Source organism: Scomber scombrus, chromosome 24, assembly GCF_963691925.1.
Source record: "Scomber scombrus chromosome 24, fScoSco1.1, whole genome shotgun sequence".
Lineage (NCBI taxonomy): Eukaryota > Metazoa > Chordata > Actinopteri > Scombriformes > Scombridae > Scomber > Scomber scombrus.
This window is the reverse complement of record NC_084993.1, coordinates 14,672,543-14,694,928: the sequence shown is the minus strand read 5'-3', so window position 1 is coordinate 14,694,928 and position 22,386 is coordinate 14,672,543. Positions and strand designations below refer to the sequence as shown.

Here is a 22,386-nt window from a genome sequence, read left to right as displayed (position 1 = left end):
GCGGTCCTCTTCTCTCAGTCCCTCCTCCGCCTTGGTAAACATATTTAGAGTGGTCGGGTAAAAACCTTGAAATGGTCATAAATCCTCGGTAAAGATGTTTTTTTTACGCTTGAGGCTCAGCTATTCTTTATCTAAATGGACTCCTCGCAGAGTGTGTCTGCTTGCTACAGAACCTCCATTCTCTGTCATGTTGCAGGCAAGTGTTTCAGATGATAGTCCATCATGCAGATACACTACATCTGAGCTTCATTAACATATGCAGAGCATTAGGAGGCCCAAACATAGCTGCTCTTTGACAGGATGATATGTGGATCTGAGAACTTGAATTCTTCATGTGTATAGGAGTAACAGAAAGTGTTTCGTGTAGGAAGTGTGTTAACGTATTAACTACCTGTGCACTCACACACACACACACACACACACACTACACACACACACACACACACACACAAACACACACACACACACACACACATTTACATACAAATATTTACACACAAAACAATGGAAAAACAATCAGAATGTGTATGTACGTGGAAACGAGGCGTGATCATTGCTGAGCATTGACTTTCCCCAGCTGTGTGTGTGTGACTGTGTGTGTGTGTGTGTGTGTGTGTGTGTGTGTGTGTGTGTGTGTGTGTGTGTGTGTGTGTGTGTGACTGTGGGTGACTCTGTGTGTGTGTATGTGTATGTGTGTGTGTGTGTGTGTGTGTGTGTGTGTGTGTGTGTGTGTGTGTGTGTGTGTGTGTGTGTGTGTGTGTGTACATGCATGTGAGTGTTTCTGAATGTGTGCATTTGTGCATGTGTGCATGTGTGCATGTGTGCATGTGTGCATGTGTGCATGTGTGCATGTGTGTGTGTGTGTGTGTGTGTGTGACTCTGTGTGTGTGTGTGTGTGTGTGTGTGTGTGTGTGTGTGCACTGTACACATCCCTATTACCACACACTGTATCCCCCCCGGGGGTTCTTCAGACCTTTTGTTTGCACACCAACTCAAGTATAATGGAGGTAGAATTAAAGTGCAGATCTTTGTTTTCTCATGGCTTTACTTCTCCCCACAGGAATACAGCCTCTGTTACAACATCATTATAAATTCTCTGAATGGGCAAAGGTCACCGCTGCAAAAAAAAAACAAAAAAAAACGCTGATGAGGGAGAGGAAAGAAAAAAAGATCAGATAAAAAAGTGGATTAAAACTGGCACATGTGCAAAGTAGGCTGTACACATATTGACATGGAATTCATCTTTAGTTAAAAAAAACATCTTTGTACAGGGTCTCTAGTGGTTTACAAAAGGCTGAGTACACACACACACAGTACAGATGTTCTATGTTAACAGTCAACACTCATCCAGACACAAATATAGCACAACTAATAAATACAGACAAACATTATATACAGCATTTACAAAGTACTGAGGAACTACATGTCATTTACAACACAATACATCTTATCAGGGAATCAGTTGCAGGAAATAATATTCAGGTTTTTTACAATACACTCAAGGTACCACTCAATGACACTGACAACACTATGAACACTTGGGCATTTGCATGCAATGCTATGAAAAGGAGTTGGTAATGATACAGCAGGGGATGAGGGCTGGGTATTAAACCTGCATTTTGACAGCATAGTGAATGGTGTCAGCAGCAAGGGGGAACTGAAGAGGACTTAAAGTTTATTTGTTTGATCAGACTTTGGATACTTTCCAACATGCTGCTCTTCTGGCCAATCAGTGATCAAGAGTTGAATTACCAGCTGAACAAAGCAGCTGGTAATCAGACCCAGAGGCAGCTATCACGGCTTGAGGCTGAAGCCAAAGCAGAAGTACCATAAAGTGCCACTAGACAGCCACTAGATGCTCCACATGACTCCCATTCAAAAAGCCTCAACTTTTTTTCTAGCTGTCAACAATCAGCAAGTTGTTATGATCTTAATCTCTAAATTCAGGCCCCCTGATAACTGTGCTGGTGGTCATATGGGAAATTATTGCTCTATTAATAAGATTAAATGATTTTTATAGTAGCTTTGATGATTGCTGTGTGGGCGTTGATTGACAGCTGTGATTGACAGCTGCTGCTCTCCCTGGCTCTGTGGCTCGCACTGATTACTGTTGCAATATTTCATTAAGTTTAATGTGGCTTATGATACCAGCTCTGTTGTCACAATTTAGCTAAAGTATTAGCTAAAGTACTAGTGTTTTTGATATGAAAGGTCCTGGCTCCAAATGCAAAATATAGATGATTATTGATCATTTTAAGGACCTAAAGGCCAGGAGGAAAAAAAAGTCCAGTTTGAGCATCAGTTGTACAGTAATGTGTTTAAGCACCTTACTTTGAATTTAACTAAATGATGTCCTTTTTTATCAGCACGTTTCAATCCACATTGTTTCTGTGGTGTTGTATGTTAAATGACTGGCTGTTGGTGTGTTACTCCATTATCAAGGACAGATTATAAACCAGGGTGGGAGCACACTTGGGGGTTGTTCTTGCAATAGAACTTTGCATATTCATTATTATTTATGTGCTTTCATGGTGATCAAACATTCTATCGAAGAATTCTCTCAGGGATCAAGGATGTCCAAACTACTACATAAAGAACCATGTGGCAGCAGGTTTTCAATCCAACCAATCAGGAGCACACCAGGATTGACTCATATAATCAATTGATCTTAGTCTTCAGACAGCTGATTGGTCCAATCATGTGTGCTCTTGATTGGTTGGAACAAAAACCTGCAGGCACACAGCTCTTTATGCAACAGTTTGGATGTGCATGCTATTGATGAAGTTTCTATTGCTGGTACCTATCACTGTCATTCTATTGGCCAGGCCTTTTATACTACTTTTCAAAATCTTTTTTACTACTGGTCTGTTTTCACAGCAAGAACTTTTCCAGGGGCCACGAACCAAAAAATCTCTGTACTGAAGGTTGTACTCTCTAATAGCCTGAGATCTATCAGGGTGGAGTTTGCAGTGTTGAACGTCACTGATTACTAATTAGTCAAACGCAGACCTCAGGCTGCTGCAGAGAGCACAACTAAACACAGGGGTGAAAGGAAGCGATTAATCATAGTTCAACAGATGCTTTTAGTTCCTGTGGCTCTTTAACTTCTGGCACTACTTTTTAAAAAATGGAAACAAGGAGGTCACAATCTTCGCTCTATGGACATTTTGCAATTGGTTGTTCCAAAAGTAAGAACTGAATTGGGAAAGAAAGCTTTTAGGTTTTCAGCACCTGATGCTTAGAAGAATTTACAATCTGAACTTACACTTAAAAACCTCGTACCCTTGACTGAATTTAAAGCACTGGTGAAAACTCTGGAGTCCAGACTGTCTGTGTGCAAGTGTTTTTATATGAGGAAGTTTTAATGTAGATCATTTGTGTTGCTGCTGTCTTGGCCAGGTCTCAATGGGACTAACCTGATTAAACAAAGGCTAAATAGTTCAATAAAAAAAACTCAGAAAGGTTCATAGTCTTTTGGCCTTGCCTTGTAGTCTGTATTGTACTCACATGGTGCACATTCCTAAATTAAGAAATATTGAAGTCAAGTCTTAATCTTAATGGGAGTATTCATTGCAGCAAGCATTGGAGTCCTTTGTTGACTTTGTGGTGATTAAGCACAAAGGGTGAAGCAGGGGCCTAGTGGAGCCCAACAACATTAATCTGGCCATGTTGGTTCCTTCTTTCTATGTTTTCTTTCTGTAGTGGCTTTTGGAAAACACCTGCTCTGCTCCACAGGCTTAGGTACGGTCAGTAATGAAAGCTCCAACAGAAGTTTTTTAAAGTCAACTTAGAACCTATGTGGATATTGTCTTCATACCAGTATCCACATTTAGATTTTGTATTGACACCATTGATAAAAAAAAAAAAAACAATCTCAACAATACCCAGCCCTACAGTTAATGACATTGGTATAGCTACTGTATCTATATGCTATTATGATGCACACCCACATATTACAAACAAGTAATGAGATTAATCTCTCAGCTGGAAGGAAAGGGGGAAGTACCACTTCTTTAACACAACTTGCATGACACCATACTGCTGTTTCAGAGTGATTCTCTATGTTGTTGGTCTATCATATTTAAAACATCTGAAAAATTACTGTAAATCAATGAGACCATGATAGATGATTGGCAGCCTCTGTCTCACAGTATTGGTATTATTATTCACTGTTTTCCAGTTGACATTATAGATACCGCTGACTGTACCATGGCTGCTTTTACGAAAAAAAGGGTGGAAAAATGACATAAAGCCGTCCAGCAGTTACCGTGCCAACTCTATCCTGGTGGCTCACCATGTAAAAACAAATGTACAAGCCAGTAGAGGCTGCCAGTATTGTCAGTCATGTTCTCACCGATATTAAATTCTACAGCCTGTGTTGCATTAACAGTAACAGTCTGGCCCACTGTGGGGTGTTGCAGGGAGAGATTTAAATGGCTGCCAGTTGTGATGAAGAATTCGCCTTGATCATGAAGCTGGTGAGGCTTCATTGTCATCTTAAGTTGGGGATACTTGGCTCATGCAGGCTGATTGGCTGTCTGGGCTCAGTGCCTCTCAATGATGGGCTGTTCGTGGTGATACTTCCTCAGCTTGCTTCCTGAATTAGAGAAGACAAGACAATTATGAGCACAAACTTTCTATCTGTTTAAAACAAATTTATTCAGATCTTCCAACATGTTTCATTTTAAAAATCAAAGTACTTCTATTTGAAAGTAGGGAAGACATTTTGAAGGGAAGATGGACTTTTTTTTTTTCATCATTTCAGAGCCAGCTTTCACATCTTGTGTCTGCATGAAGATTAAAGGCTCTGACCAACCACACAGGTGTTTTCAATCATCCTGGCTGATTAGCTCTCAGCTCAGGGTGAAGCTGAAATAGGGTGCATCCCAATAGCTCCATTTGAAGTCTTGATCACTTGAGTGCACATTCACAATAGTAGGCAAGTGTGTCCCATGTCTGAAATATGCCAACACACACTTGATGCACATTTCTCCTAAAACCACTTTACAGAGGTATTCCAAGTCACAATTCACCAGAATACATAGTGCAACTCAAGTCCAGTTGTTAGCAGTATACCAATAGTTTGGTTTTGGAACCGAAAATGATCAATAGATGTTGAGGTTAATGACATGTTGGAATTGATGCATGATTATGCCATGTACAGTAGCCTATTTGCATGAGTGACAATATGACATTAGGGTCCGTGACACATAAGAGTTGGCAAGATGAGCAATTCAAACATATCTTAAAAAAAATTGTTTTAAAAGCAGCATCAGGTTTGTTAAAATGTACATTTTGTATATTTGTTGCTTTTATGTTATTTGAAATGACATTTGTACCATTTTTTTATTTTTTTTACCAAAAGTAAAACTGAATACTCCTGAAAATGTCAAATGGTGTAACCACTTGTCCAACCAATCTAAAGCACACGATTTGACCAATCAACTGTCTGAAGACTGAGATCAGTTGATTAAATGTGCTCCTTATTGGTTGGAATGAAAACCTGTAGCCACATGAAACTTTATGGAATAGTTTGGACATCCCTGCCTTAAGAGGGTGCAAATTTGTCCTGGGAATTTAGGTGAAAACATTGAGAATTGTTGTAATGCTTGAACAAGGCTGTGTGGTAATTTTGAAGGGGAAAAAATGTCAGGAGTCAGTGCTTACTGTGCTTCAGGCTACGTTGGTATCCAGGAGTCTGGAATGATCTGCTGGTTGCAGGACCTTCACCTTCTGCTGTGATGGCCTGGACCTCCAGCCTGTAGAGACTGGCAGGGTGCAGACCTGACACCACCAGAACATTACCATCCTGCAAGAGGGCAAAAACACAGTGAAGAAGAGGAGGAGGAGCAGGAGGAGGAGGAGGCACAAGACACTGTTTGAGATGCTCAAGGTGTGTGAAATTGTTGGGAGGCTTCAGATTAAACAGGTTCGGAAGGTGTTTGACAGCCCAGTGAACCCTGAGATTTGACTGCAGGGAAATTTCAAATCTGAATCTGCATTAAAACTCACAGAAACACTGCAGAAGAGAACTTTACCACAAACAGAATAAAAGATTATTTTTTAACTTTACTTCTATTTATTTAGTGTGGTAACTTAACCCTGTAATGCAGGTGAATCATATTAGATACATGAGTTTTAGAGACCTCTAAATCAGAGAGTGATCATATGTTTCCCCCTGAAAAACCTGATGTATATAATTAGATACATATAGTACACAGCTAAACCAATACAATGTTCAATCAATACATTTTTTGTAGCTTATTTTATGGTGAATTCCTGTTGAAAATGTGTGTATCAAATTAGATACAGCAGGTATAGAAGCTCATTCATCAGTAAATCTGTCAATTTTCATTTTATTGCATTTCATGCATTATGAAACATTTTGAAGGTAGTGATATGAGCTCCATGCAGAACCTTAAAAAATGTTGTATTCAATATGTTTTTGTGTGTTTTAAAAAATCATGCTATGAAAAGTAAATGGAAAAAAATTCCCAGTGTTTCAAATATGATACAAAACAAAACTAATTGATGCAAAGTCTTATTTATTAATTGTTTTGAATTACTTGTCAGAAGGCCCAATAAACTCCAATTTCAAAGAATTAGAATTTTCTGGCAATTATTTGATGGTTCAAACTTTACAGCTACAACTTGTACTTGTACTTATACTTGTAAATGACACAGTTCCTTCCTTCTTTTAAACTATTAGGAAGTGATACTGTAAACTCCCCAATGTGCTCAATGATAGCTGTAATCCCATTTCACTAGTGAAGTAATACCACCTCAGTAAAGGAAGCCAGAATGAACTGGTTTAAACTGTCTATTAGCTGCAGTACTGACCGGAGGTAAGATCTGGGACTGGGAGATGAGGCTGTGAGGCAGCTTGTTGTTGTTGTGGCGGGTGGTGGAGATGACCTCCGCCCAGGTCACCTGATAGCCGGTGAGCTGCTGGTACAGAGGGGACGAGGACAAATCCCAGCTAAAGATGGCTGTCACATTGCCTCCTCTGACCTCAAATGATGCTGTCAGGTTGGCTGCCTTCACCAGGACCTTCTGCTGGGTCACTTCTGGAAACACACAGGGAAAAACAGCCAGGGGGGGGTTAAATAAAGACAGGTGGTTGGATGTTTAACAAGGCCTATGACATCGTCCCAGTCTGCATGGAGGCTCATAACAGGCCTGAGGGATGAGCAAACTGCCAAAAGGAGAATGAAACAAGACTAAACATGCTGCTAGTTTCTCAAACACTTTTGAATATTTTCTGCTTTTTTTTCTCCCTTAAAATTTGGAAGTTTCAACCAAAGAAGGCCTGCTGTTAATTTCACTGTTTTTCACATTTTCATTTGCAATACATACATTTAACATATTATACAGCATTTGTGGTTGTTATCTAGTTTGTCTTGTATTCAGGTTTATTTTTTCAACTCATTCTAATATTTAAAGACATTAGTTATGATTCCCTAACATTTTTATAAGTGACCTGTTTTAAGACACATTCCTGATATCTCCAATTTGAAATCATCACCAGGAGGCTGACTTGTAACTTCTTCCAAGTTATGAACTCAGCGTTAAACCAGTCCAGGGGAAGCTGCAGTAAAATATGCTCATGTGCTTCATATTCACTCAAGTCTCACCACTTTCTCCAGTGCAGGTGATGGGTTTGGGACTCTTGGCCTGGATGGCAGCGCAGGACGGAGTGAAGAAGCTGGTGCTTTCTGCCAGAGGACGACTCTTCTTACTGACCGGCTGCAGAACGACTTTATACTTACAAGAGAAGAGCAAACCCTGCAGGCTGACGAAGCTCTCCTGCAATCACACAGAGAGGGACAGAGTGTGATCAAACTATTTCTTCTTTCCACATGCAACTTATTAAAGAATATGCCTTCAGCTAAAACAATAAAAAGAAACATTATTAAACACATTTTTGATTAGTCAGATATCACAGTGAACCTGGCATGTGCAGGTCCTCATATTCTTGAATAAAATATGTTTAGAAAAAAATCATTTCCTTTCATATTGCATCAATTTGTCAATTCCTCACCAAGTAAATACTAAGTTTGCCTCACAACCTAGATACAGTATTTCAATATGAAAAACAACATGGAAACACTGACTGATATTCCCTGTCTTAACCCTTCAACAATATTTACTCTGTCCAATCAGGATGTCTCTTCACTGTCCCTGTTATGTAAAAGTACTTCTTCCCAGCCAGCATGTCCATGTGGGCTCCATCTAAGTGGGATCAGAATGGACATTAGCTTGGGCCCATTTAGCCAGCCCAAATGGACTTCACATGTGGGGCCCATATAATTTGCCCTCTTTATGCCCATGCCCGCTAAACCCACTTACATCCCTTTTGGGGCTCATACAATCAGCCCATGTGGGCTTCACATGTGGGGCCCATGTTACTGAAACAATGTGGGACCAGCAAAATTTGCCCAGTTCAAGCCCATGCCCACTCAGTACCCACTCAGTACCCACGTAGCCCACATTTAACCCATGTTGGACCCACATGGGCATGCTGGCTGGGTTATAGAGAATTTGGCATTGTGCACTTATTATTTCTCTATTGGGCCATGACAAAAAATATACAAATCATTATATAGAATAAAAAGAACTGAGAAAATGAGGATTTTAATCGTGCAAACTTGTAAAGCAATAGTAGATAGTTATTTGGATTGTATTTGATGAACTAGAAGATATAAATGATATGACTGTTACACAATACCCAGTTTAATAAAAAATATTTTGCAGCTGCAGTGCTCCAGCTTTTACCAACATAGCCAGAATGCTGTGAAGAAATTCGCTATTTCCCCACAAATCTGGACAAAATCAACAGTCAGCGGGATCTGAGATATCACACATTGCACATGAAGACAGGAAAAATCTAACAAATGCATGTTATTCCAGTAAGAGTGCTGGAAGTAAATCCTTTTTTAGCTCATGTTAATGTGCAGCTTAAGAATGTTTGGTTTGCTTCAGCAGGCTACCTGTGTGATTGTCTTCTCTGCAGGTCTGGTCTGGTTGTGTCCACAGTACTCTGGTCCCCACTGGATTCTGTAGAATTCAACTGAAGGATCTGAAAATTTAAAAAAAAAAAAAAAAAAAGCAACTTTGCTCAATGTGCTGCAGAGGCAGTTCTACATACACTCATACATCATTGATTTACCTGAAGCCTTATGGGAAATACTCTCCTATCTAAACGCTGCAACATGTGCACAGAGGGTGTTCAGATACAATTATGTGACTTACATATGTACCTGCATTTTTTCTATGTTTTGAAAGTTCAACTCCTGTTGGAGCTGAACTTTGCTAAATGTTCAGGTCTACGTGTTGAAACTTGGAAGATGTGTGTCTACAGTACACCACAACAGTCCTCTTTAAGTAGGTTTGCAGAGACATTTATATGTATCTGTGGAGAAGCATATCCCCAGCTTTACCCAGAGTCAGATGAGAAGTTCTGTATTTACTACACCCAGACTGAGACAGTTTCAGGGCGTGTTGGTCCATCGAAAGAGCAACATCCTCCAGTAAAACTAAGCCGACTGTGTGTTTAGACAGAACACAAGGCACATTTTTAGCAGTGTGTACAAAGTCAATAAAAAGATATATGCACTGGACACACAGCGATAGCATCAGTCTTTTCTGGTACTGGGAAAGATTGCAAAAGTACACTTCCACACATTTCCCAAAATATTTAATGAGCTCAAGCATACAGTTGTTCTGTCTGAATTTAAATGTGCTGCTTTTGTCTTGGCCAGAAACTAAAAAAGAAGATGGATCATTTCCCTTTCTTTTTTGAACTTTAAGTAAACCTGTGTCCATTTTTATAAACTCATTTTATGCAGTCAAACACTTTCCGACCCACAGAAAGGTAAAAATCATGGATTCTTGGCTTCAAATATTCAGCCCAGTGTAAACATGACTCTGCTCAATGTTATGACATATTCTGTAATTCACTGAAAAGACAAACAACCACAGCATGTCAGACTGAGTGTCTAACTTCTTGGTTCTGTCAGTACTGTACATACCTGTGCTGCTCTGCCAGTAAACATGAACGTGAAGCTGTCCATCCTGGTAGAATGGCGTCCCCACATCCAGTATGTCACCTGAAGGGATTCGTGGTGCAGGACTGGAGGCTTTAAAAAAAAGACCATGTCTTAAAGTTAGAAAGGAAGTGGCCTAATAGTTTAAGGGAATATATTCAGCATATTTCTGGTCCTTTATACAGATTCTCATATGTCAGTTTCTCAAATACATATATCCAATCTAAAATATGAGATTGGACAACATGAGCAGCAACACATGGAAAAACCAACAGAAGCTTGTCAGCAAGGTAGAAAAAAACACATTGCAAACCAAGTGTTTAGAAGGAGGTTGAAGCCATGGATTTTGACTTGCAAAGCAACATTTCTACATGGCTCATGTCCATATTGGTGTAACCAGTATTTTTTCATAATGATCTGGTCATATTCAGGAAAATAAATGTGAACTATAATGTGGAATAAATGTAATCCACTTTTGCAATGCAACACTATGTTTTCGAACTAATTTTACATAATTTCTCACAACTTATTTAGAAAAAAATGTTGTTTTAAGATATATGCTGCTCATTATTTACAAAAGCTTTGAAACTTAAATGTAGAAAACACTCTTAAATATTTTTTTTCATTTGTTTTTTTTTTTGATGAAGTAATTATTTACACTTAAATACACTGTAGGTGGATAAAATATGTAATATGTATCATTCTTTTTTGGTTACACCATTTGACATTTTCAGGAGCATTCAGTCTCACTTTTGGTTAAATGGTGCAAATGTCTTTTCAAATGACATAAAACCAACAAAAATACTAAATGTACATTTTAACAAACCTGATGCTGCTTTTAAAACTATTTTTTACATATTTTTGAATTGCTCATTTTGCCAACCCTTATTTGTCACTGACCCATATATGTATACTCTGACCATGACATGTGACATCCTGACATGATATAAATAACAGAAAACCACAAAAAGCAGAATATGTCCCCTTTAAAGGAAATAGTATAGTCAGCAGTGATATGGAGTATTAAAAATAAGGTGTGGATATTTAAAATGAGAACATGATCAGCAGGAAAACAAGAAACTCAATCATCATCTCTCACTGAGTGTCTATTGAGGGTTTTTAGCTTCAATCTTTGCTGTGTAAAAATGCATGTACACTGTTAGGTCCTGTCTTTCTCTCTCAAAGCTCACGCTCCACTGGCCTCGGTCTGTCAGGCTGCTGACTTGTACATCACATTCACGTAACACAGTTAATTATGAGTTTCCAACTAGTAAATAGCATTCACGTCAACATCCTGGATGACTGGGAAACCAAATAAATATGGATGCTTCACATCAGCCAAAGACCGTCATTGGATGTAATTAAATCCAAATGTAATGGATATGATGTTAGAATTTTAAGTGCTTTCATCTTTACACGACCAACTCTGTAATCATACAACTGCTCGGATGACTTGAACGCTTGCAAGCGATATTTCTCTACCCTGACGTCCATGTCATATGACGTGAATGCTAAATTAACCTGCGATGGCCTTTGGGTTTATGAAAAGTGTTCATCTGGGCAGTGATGGAAAGTCACCTAATACAAAAGGCTATTTGGCCCCAGTAGAGGTACTATATGGAAGGTCACAGAGTACAATTTGCAATTTGAAGACAATGAACATCAACAGGAACCAGGCATATCTATACAAAGATTTTTAGCTCTGAACCAAAATGTTGGAAAACAAGAAAATAAGACAAATTGTCTTTTGGGTTTTTTGTTTTCTACCTTTTCCTCCAATATATAGATTTATACTGTGTGATTATATTCTATTGTACTGTATGTGAATGTAAATGTTGTATATGCCTATTTGCCAGAAAACATGTCACTATAACTTCCTCAACAGCTTTAATCTCAGTGAGAACTTAACAAGAAGAAAAGTGACCAACAACCAAACATAATGATGCTTTCACTTTAAGATTGAAGTATGTAATTGTTAAGAATGTGTTCTTCCTTTTTTCTTCTTCAGAATGTCAGCCTGTCACTCTTTTGAAAGGAACACCTTGGCATTTTGAATCAGAGATTTTTCTGCTCCGTCACACTGATATGTGTGTGAGTGTGGAATGTTAAGGTTGAGATATGGAGGATCAAATATGTAACATCCCAGCAGGGCAATATTTCAGATATTTAAGCCCCACAGGATAAAATAGCAATATAAAAGTACGGAATAGAATTCAAAGATCTTAAAACGCATTTCTGGAATCAAAAGAAACATTTAAAAACATTAACACACAATCTTTAAGACACAGAAACTGAGACAGAAGTGTTAAACCTTGCAACAGAACGAGGTCAGACGAGGCTATCAAGTTAAAATTGTAAATGTCAGAGTCTGTTAACGTACCACGCTGGGTGCTGAAGTGAAGGACTGCTCGCGGTCCTTTCAGCTGAGTTTGTCCCCAGTAGGAAACAGCCTGGACCTCCACACTGTAGTTCCTGTTAGACCTCATGCTGTCCAGTTCCACCTGGCTCTACAAACACACACACACACACACACGGGATTATTACACAACCAAATATTGGTAACCCTTTTTTCATTACTTAAAGGAGTATGAGTATGATCTGTCAGTGTGGTTTGAAATAGGTTGGTTGGTTGGTTGGTTGGTTGGTTGGTTGGTTGGTTGGTTGGTCGGTCAGTTAGTTAGAAATTGGTTGGTTGGTTGGTTGGTTGGTTGGTTGGTTGGTCGGTTAGTTAGAAATTGGTTGGTTGGTTGGTTGGTTGGTTGGTTGGTTGGTTGGTAGTAGGTTCTCCAACATGCTTGGAATGGGAGTCAGTCCTCACCTCTCTGACAGTCTTCCTCCTCTTGGTCAGGGATGAAGCAGAGGGCTGTCCCACTGCGGTCCAGCTCCAGCTGACCTTGTAGTGGTGGACAGGAACATCCAGGTCAGCGAGCATGCTCCACTGAAGCTGGGCCGACACCGTCCTGCCGGGGCCGAAGGTCATGTTGGTCACCCTCAGCTCAGTGGGAGCAGGGGGACTGGAGGGGTCTGAGGGTGGAGGGATAGTGCAAATATTCAGAATGGTATACTACAAACTGATAACAATTTTTATTTTTTAATGCAGGAAACCACGTCGAACAACGTTTCTTTCATTAAAAGACAATTCAGGCTTTAATGAAGTTATATCTGCCATTCTCATGTCTGATGATGGTTGGCATGATGATTGTTGTATAAGTAATGAAAACTCAATAAAAAGTCATTTTTAGAGATCTTTTCATCATTTGCCTGTTTTGTCTGTTGCGTTTGTGTTGGGCCCTCCGAGTCACCATAACTTTGCTATCTTGTTAAATTTGACCTCATTTCTCGTATCTAAACCACCGTGCTGCAGCACCAGGAGCGATTTTTTAAAAATCTGTCAAAAATAACAGGAGGTGATTAGAATTTCATACTTTCTGTCACTACAGAAAATGTTAATTAACCTGATTCCAGAGAGCTAGAATTAGGAATTGTTAACAATTTGACAACAACTTTCTTTTCTTGTTGAGTAGTAAAATGTACCTTATTAATAGTGTGGTTGTTTTAAACACTATGGTAATAAATATAACATGCCTGTAACACATAAGACCTAAAACAAACCTATTATTGACTAAGTCGTCACATTTTCTCAAATTCTTCATCTCACAGTTTGCATGTCTAAGGATTTTTGCTCCTCATTGTTGCAGTAACACAAGATCAGACATTCTCTTACACACAGAGAGAGAGTGTGTGTGTTTGTCTGACCTCTGCTGGAGTGGATGTGTCTGCTGGGTGTGGTGAAACCTCTGGTCCCGTGGGTGTTGACAGCTGACACTCTGAACTGGTACCAGCGGCCCGGTCGGATGTCAGTCAGCCTGGCTCCCTGCTCTGTGGTCTACCATGGATGAAAGAAAACAGGGAGTAAGACTCAACATAAGCTCTCTGCTTTCTAAACACTGTATCTATGTGTGAGGAGGATGTGCGCCCACAATAACTTTGTCAGGCTGTTTTTCTAATTATCTTTATCCACACTGAAACACCTGAAACACCTTTCATTCAGCTCGGTTTGAGATTTAATTGATGTTACTTACATGTTGTTGTCAAAAAACGGAACAAGTTTAAAATAGTGTTTGATCATGTCTCATTAAAACTGTCTGGTAACCAGATGAACAGTAAATCTTGCCCTGCTACATAGTGATAAAATCACTATTTTATGGTAGTGTGTAATCACCTTTTTGGGGTATTTATAATTAATGATCACAGAGGACTTGAAGCAATAGAAAGTTGTATGTTTAAGTTAACTGCCACAAGAACTCCCACCCAGACCTCCATCACTGTTTTCAGATTTATTCATTCTGGAGAGAGTTTTTGAAAAAGTAAACTCTTTGTGCATGAATCACCAGTTCAGTTTGGACAAATGGCCAAAACTACATAAAACCGCAGCCTCACACACTGGAAGGGTTTAAAACAATGGGTTGAACCTGACATCTGGCAGCAGTGTGAGTCACATAGCTTCATCATACTGAGATATTTAATGCATTTTTCAGATAATCCAAAGGATTTACTTATATTAGCTTCACCATGAGAATTTTCTCACTGCCTCAGTTGAAAATGCTGAAAAATTCAAAATCACCAAATTTAGAGTTGGGAACTAATGTATTCCAATACAGCAGCTCTGCCATAAATTCTGCATTTATAGAATATAATAGAATGCCTTTATTGTCATTGCATGTTAACATACAAAGAAATTGACATAACAGTATATCCAAGTTCACACATTAAAATAAACTCTGGGTCAAATGTGTAAATAACTATAACAATATAGTACAAAATAAAAATGCATGAAGCTTATATATTCAGTTTTTGTTGACATTGGACATGGTTATTATTATTTAGGTCATAGTGTTTGGTGTGGGTGGTGTACTGGAGTGTGTTATATTGGAAAGTGTTCCTAATATTTTGTCCACTGCATTATATACGTGAGCAGGGCAAAATATTAGCAAACTTTTTTAATGTCAACATAAATGAAAATTTATAAGCTTCATAAAAGTAATATTTTAAAATAAAGTATGTTTCCTGCTTTGACAAGTTGAAATGTCTGCTGGCTTAAAAAAAAGCCTATTATCAGTTCAAATGTTCCAATATTCAGCACTTGTATGCTTAATATTCAGTGATATTAAACTTCTAATAGCACACTTATCAGCCTCCTGCCATCAGCAGCCACTTTTCAACTGTTTTGAAGTCATTTAAACTATACATTTTCACATATTCAGCTCCTTTATACTGCTAAAAATCTCCCACACCAAAGACCTGTGGTAATAAATCAGACCTGACACGCCCATTACTTTTAGTTTGGTTAGAATTATAAATTATAGGTTCATTTAGAAACTACATCCCCAGATCTGAACAACCACCATACATCCCATCATACATGCCCACAGCAGTAGAATTCAGTGCATTAAACTAACCTGTGCAACCACCTGCCAGGAGGTGGCGGTATCCTCGCTGGGCTGGATGCCAAAGTTCCACCTCCTCTGCAGGACGTTGACCACGGGCTCGGCTGAGATGTTGAAGCGGGAGGACCAACGAACCTCCAGCTGACCAGAGGAGAGTTCTTCAAAGCCTAGCTCCTTCCTCGGCTTCAGAGGAGCACCTGAGAGACAAAAGACAAACATTGTGTTATCCAATCACTGAAGAATGTAGATACAAAGTGAGAACTACAATATCCTACTTTTGCCATGCATTTCTATTTTTGTCTATCTTCATTGTTATGGATCATGCATAAAATTGGGCTATTGTTGCTGTATGATTCATGCATGAAGCTTTTTCATCACTAATTCACTCAGTCTGCACATTACTCCACATTTCTCCAAACTGAACAAAGAAACTCATTTCTTTGTTCTGTAATCAGCATACAGATGTGTCAGATATGCCAAAAGAAAAAGAAAACAAGTAAGATTACTTGCAAATTTACCCCAAATTTCCCATCCTGATAAAAAAAAAAAAAAAAAGTGAGCTCCCCCTGAAAGCTGTGCTGTAATTCTCTACAAATACTGAGGACAGCTCGTCCCCTCAGGACTGGGATTTACAGCTTTACTCAGTGACAAGGTGTGAAAGGCAAAATGAGTTTCCCCATATCATTCCTCTCTCATCATGTGTGTAACCACCAGTGAGGCCTGAACCCATTGCTACAAGTTTCCAGGATGTGTTTTTTTTTTTTCCTCTGCTTTCTTTGATCCGTTCTCTGACAATGGAGGCGTAAGTAGGGCAAACTCCACCTGACTCACACTCACAGTAGCAAGAGATGTTCCACCTGGAATTACTTCATTTATCTGAGGAAAGACCCACAGGGGGGCTGGGATGACATCTTTTTTTTTTTTTTTTTTTTTTTTTTAGCTTGAAAGGAACTTTATAACAGTTCAATGTCACAGCACATAATGTTTAATAGTGATAACTTTATATTAACATTTCAGAGTTTATACCAGGAAATATTTTATTTACATAATAAGGATAATAATAATGTGTTTGCAGTACATTCAGGTCATTACATTAGTTCATCAGTCACAATCAGGCACTGATGGAGCTCAGGATTCATCTATGAGGGCTGCTTTATTACACGCAATGCAACCATGTAAACCTGAATCTGAGTGGAACAGCTGACCTGCAGATGTGCAGCAGAACACAGAATATTAACTACCGTCACATCCTGTTAATGAAGTTAAAGGAAAGTAAATAAAACTGTCAAATAAATGTAGTGGAGTAGAAAGTACTCACTGATGGTCTAAGTGCTGTTTTGCAGTGGTAGAAAAAGTATTCAGATCAAGTAAAGGTATAAAGTACAAACAAGTCATGCATTTAAAAAATGTTAATGTTAAAGTATTACAGTAAAAGTACTGCAGTATTATGAGTGATGTAGTATGCAGTATTACAGTAAAAGTACTGCAGTATTATGAGCGATGTAGTATGCAGTATTACAGTAAAAGTACTGCAGTATTATGAGCGATGTAGTATGCAGTATTATGAGTGATGTAGTATGCAGTATTATGAGTGATGTAGTATGCAGTATTACAGTAAAAGTACTGCAGTATTATGAGCGATGTAGTATGCAGTATTACAGTAAAAGTACTGCAGTATTACGAGCGATGTAGTATGCAGTATTACAGTAAAAGTACTGCAGTATTATGAGTGATGTAGTATGCAGTATTACAGTAAAAGTACTGCAGTATTATGAGCGATGTAGTATGCAGTATTACAGTAAAAGTACTGCAGTATTATGAGCGATGTAGTATGCAGTATTACAGTAAAAGTACTGCAGTATTATGAGCGATGTAGTATGCAGTATTACAGTAAAAGTACTGCAGTATTATGAGTGATGTAGTATGCAGTATTACAGTAAAAGTACTGCAGTATTATGACTGATGTAGTATGCAGTATTACAGTAAAAGTAGTGCAGTATTATGAGTGATGTAGTATGCAGTATTACAGTAAAAGTACTGCAGTATTATGAGTGATGTAGTATGCAGTATTACAGTAAAAGTAGTGCAGTATTATGAGTGATGTAGTATGCAGTATTACAGTAAAAGTACTACAGTATTATGAGTGATGTAGTATGCAGTATTACAGTAAAAGTAGTGGTTTGGTCCCTCTGACTGATATATTATTATTATGACATCATTAGATTATTAATAGTGAAGCATCAGTGTTAGAGCAGCATGTTACTGTTGTAGCTGCTGGAGGTGGAGCTAGTTTACACTACTTTATATACAGTTAGCTAGTTTAGTCCAGTGGTTCCCAACCTAGGGGTGGGGACCCTCCAAAGGGTCAGCAGATAAATGTGAGGGGTGGTGAGATGATTAAAGGGAGAGGAAAGAAGAAAAAACGAAGTTCTGATACACAAATGTGTTTTCAGATTTGTTGGTGAAATATTGGATCATTTGAACATTTATTGAAATGAAACCATGTGAGATGTTTAAAAGGAAAAATCACTATTTGGTGGAGCTGTTAACAACTCATAGACATCTGAAATGTGAGCCCGACTACACACTGCTTTTTGTAAGACGTCAAAATACACAATGTTTGTCGATGTGGAATAAATGTAGTGGAGTAGAAAATACAATATTTCCCTCTGAGATGTAGAAAGTAGCATCACATGGAAATACTACAGTAAAGTACAAGTACCTCAACATTATACTTAAGTACAGCAACTGAGTAAATGTACTTAAGTCACTTTCCACTTCTGCTCTCTCCTGACTGCTGGATAAATATATTGTTAGGCTTCGTCTTTCATGGCTCCACTCACCCTTGTAGAGGTCTTTCGGAGACTGACACGTGTGTCCGCAGCCGTTGGAGCAGCATTTCTTCTGAGCTGAACATTCTCGGTCGTGATCGCAGCTCTCCACGCAGGCGGCCGCGAAGCCGCTGGCTTTCTCTGGAGGTGGACAGCTGCCCTGCTTCACCGCCAACACTGACTGAAGGAACTCACAGCTGGTCACGCACTCCCAGTGCTTCTTGGGAAACACCCGCTGGATGGTGGACGGGGTGAGAAAGGGGAGATGTGATTGATAAGGTAACCCCTTGAAAATAAACAGTGGACTGTTTCTAATGACAATATTGACCGTCAGGGGGTTCCAACATTATGTATTTCAATGGAATGATTCTACAAAAAGGATGGAAAAGTTTTTTATTTGATTCTGGTCACATATGCAACGTGTCGCAGCGTACCTCACACAGCTCTCTGCAATTGCTTTTCTTCTTCATCACCCAGGAATCTTTGCAGGGCTCTAAGCACTGTGGAAAGCGAGAGAAAACGAGCGTAAGTGATGACAGATTATTGTGAAACACGAATAGAGAGATATTTGAGGTGAATCTAGTAGAAAAGTGTTTTTTTTGTTTCCTCCAAAATACAGGAGATATGTTAAAGGAGAGGATGAAGTGGTTAAACATCTGACATTTAAGGAAAAATATGTTTCCTCTTATCCAAAAATCTGATTAAAAAAAAGAGACAAAGGCAACGTATCCATAACAGAGTGTAAATGTAGCCCACATGTTATTTGACTTCCTATAGTTATACTACTGTTGGAGTGAATATGACATTAACTGCTACATTTACATAGCGGAGGAAATTGAAAGCGAGGGGCACGGCTAATGAATGTCGTCCTGCATTCTCAGGGTTGCTTCTGGACCATGTCACTAATTAACAGCGTCATCCTCTATATACTATAAAGTAGAAAAAACCCTGCATCGGTAAGCAGAGTCGAGCCCCGGGGAGCGAGGGGGTACGCTGATTGTAATTTCATGCTGCGGTGAGAACAGTGGGGAGGAGAGGAGAGCAATATGCAGCAAACATCACAAGGACAAGACAAGTCTGAAAGTTAAGAGAAAGCACTTTAAACTGTTCACCAGGATCTACAGAGGATGCATTAATGAATGCAGCTAGGGCCTCTCGCAACTTCTATTAATCTCTGCTTCAACTATGCTGGAGTGCATCTGTGATAAATTATTCTTAACACAAGATTTGCTTCCTTAGCTTTTTCCCCTAAGCTGACTGCCTTCCTCAGTAATCATTTTTCACAAATATCAATGTGGAGGAAAGTTTGGTTTCTGGACCCGTGAGTTCAGAATCAGCTTCTCTTCGTGTCTTTTATAATTAAATGTCGTAGTTTCATTCCTACAAATGGTCTTTTATTGGTTTTTCATGTCAGTGGGGAGGACTCCCTGTGCAGTCATGTCCAAAGCTGGTCTAATTACATCTCAAACCTAGTGTCTGCCTGTACTGGAGGACATGGAGATAGACACTCCAGCAGGAACCTGGACTCCAATATTGTATTCACAATAATGTATAAGACAATCTATCAAAATGACAAAGAAGAACCTCATACCAAAGCCTCACAAAAGTTATTAAAGGACAGGTTCACTATTTTTCAAGTGCGTCTTAAACCAGCAGTCAGGAACCCATATGAACATTAAAGCTGTTTTTGCTTCCTGTAATCAACAAAATCAAAATCCACAGTCCTCCCTCTGTGGAAAAATGTATTTAAAAGTTGATCTGAAGCTAATATGAAGCTTCAGTCGTCCAAATGAGTCAAATCAAGTCTTCTATGTTTCAACATTACAGTGTTTTTTTTAGAGCCAAAGTCTTTTTGTTACTATACTTCCACCATGTGTCAGATATCACTTGATATGACTAACTCACACTGATGAAGCTCAATAGAAGCTGATCATCTACTTTTAAATGACTGTGTGGAAACATTGTGGATACAGTCCTCCATCACTTCCATTGAAAGCACATTTAAAGGAGATCTTTTAATAGTCAGTATGAACAGGAGGAATGATTACAGTTCACTATTCATATGGACACCTGACTGCTGGTTTAAGACATAATTGTGAGCCTATCCTTTAAATTCCAGCAGTATAAAGGGAATTTTAAACAAGAGTCCGATTATAAACCATGTCTAGATTAGATGTTTTAACTTTTGAGAAAGGATATCCAGAGTAAAGGGAGTGTCCACTTTTCTCATCTTCGTGTTGAATGGACTGAACAACGAAGTGTGTTTAACAGCTGTTAAAGATTGTGAAGGCATGTGTGTGTACGTTGTGTGTGAGTGGGTTGTAATAGTTGTCGGAAACTATGAATAAATCGGGAGGGGGGGGAAAGAGGCCCACCTTTAAATCCAGCTGATGTTGCTCAGTTTACACACAAACTGCAGGAGGTCTCACTGAGTTGGCCTCGGGCTGTTCATTGCTGCAACCTTGCAAGTATAAAAGTTCTACTTCCATATTCCTTCATTACTCTTCATTCCCTAATGGGTGCACATTCTACTCACTCTAAGATTACAATTCATATAGTGAATCCAACATTTATGTTAAATAGCCATAAAAATATATGACGAGGCTCCATTAACTCTATAAGCCTGCACCATTAAGTAACATCCATAATATAATAAAAAAAATATTGGGTTTATAGAAAGTAATATTTTCCTTAATGGCACACTGACATCATCTTTAATCTTTAATATTTATAATCTGACAGTGATATGATGGATATGGACTCAAAGTTAATTTTCTTAAGTATAACTAGTTTGTTTTCTCCTGCAATAATGAAACTTGACCTGCCAACAATAAAAGCAGTCATATTCACTGGTACTCTATATTTTCTGCATGTATGATATGATACAACTTCTATTATTAGTTTACGCTGAAAATTATTTTGCTATGATATTTCCATTCAAGAAATATATACACAAATTAAACATAGAGTTACACATACAGATATATGTCACATCCTGCCTGAGCTTTCTGTTTTTCTATTTAGTTCCTGTTTTATTTTGAAATGTTTTATCCTTGTGTTTGTGTAATGGAGGGATTGTGTGTGTGTGTGTGTGTGTGTGTGTGTGTGTGTGTGTGTCTGTGTGTGTGTGTGTGTGTGTGTGTGTGTGTGTGTGTGTGTGTGTGTGTGTGTGTGTGTGTGTGTTTGTGTGTGCCTTAATGTCTGTAAAATGCCTATGGACATCTGTACAATGACTTTTGTTAACTCAGTTTTCTTGTCCTGCATCTAGTTTTTGTTTTGCCAGGTTCAGTCCTAGAATAAAGTACTTATTTAAGCCTCAATCAGCCTTCAGTCTCTTGCATCTGGGTCCACCTGCTCTACTATTAGTGAAAATGTATACACACACAAACACCATATCATATTCTCTGGATTCAGATTTCAGTGAGCAGCATAATGAAGTTGGTTAAGCAACAGGATAGACTGATGTACAAAAGAATTCTTAAGCTTTTGCATTTTAAACTGAGGTTCTTTAAATTGCTTATTAGGGTGTACTCACACCTAGCAATCCGAACTATGCCCAGGTATGTTTGACCCCTGAAGTCTGGTTCGTTTGACTAGTGTGATTATTAACAAGTCTCAAAAATTCTCTCAGATGTTCTAACTTCTAGTTTGACTTCCAAAATAACACTCAGTAGCTTCACATCGACTTTTAACTACATTTTTACACTGAAGGAGGACTGTGGATTTACAGTCCATTATGAAGGGATCTTCTAATGGTCGGTATAAACAGGAGGAATGATTACAGCAAGAAAAACACACTTAATGGTTATATGGGCTTCAGAGTGCTGGTTTAAGACACACTCGAAAAATAGTGAACCTTGTCCTTTAACAACTTGTAACCATGCGAGGCTTTGGTATGAGGTTATTCCTTGTTAAATAAGCAGTCATGGACTTAATTATATTTTATTGATTTTGCGTGTGTGTGTGTTTGTGTGTGTGTGTGTGTGTGAATATAAGATTCTAATACTTAGAAAGATTGTGAACCCATCTTCTAAGCGAGACTGTGTAACTTGTGCTTAACAA

The 22,386-nt window shown here is 38.7% G+C and overlaps 1 protein-coding gene across 1 annotated transcript in view; it reads right to left on the bottom strand.

The window, feature by feature from the left end:
- Positions 1-4,544: 4,544 nt before the first annotated feature.
- Positions 4,545-22,386, bottom strand: part of anos1a (anosmin 1a) — a 32,425-nt gene continuing 14,583 nt past the window's right edge. The window contains exons 3-14 of the mRNA XM_062414897.1: positions 18,759-18,824; positions 18,337-18,559; positions 15,506-15,690; positions 13,803-13,932; positions 12,865-13,070; positions 12,427-12,553; positions 10,032-10,139; positions 8,991-9,079; positions 7,635-7,806; positions 6,841-7,064; positions 5,668-5,809; positions 4,545-4,597 (exon numbers count right to left, since the gene is read on the bottom strand). Of these exons, the coding sequence (XP_062270881.1) occupies positions 4,545-4,597; positions 5,668-5,809; positions 6,841-7,064; positions 7,635-7,806; positions 8,991-9,079; positions 10,032-10,139; positions 12,427-12,553; positions 12,865-13,070; positions 13,803-13,932; positions 15,506-15,690; positions 18,337-18,559; positions 18,759-18,824 (1,725 nt within the window). The remainder of the gene's footprint in view (positions 4,598-5,667; positions 5,810-6,840; positions 7,065-7,634; positions 7,807-8,990; positions 9,080-10,031; positions 10,140-12,426; positions 12,554-12,864; positions 13,071-13,802; positions 13,933-15,505; positions 15,691-18,336; positions 18,560-18,758; positions 18,825-22,386) is intronic.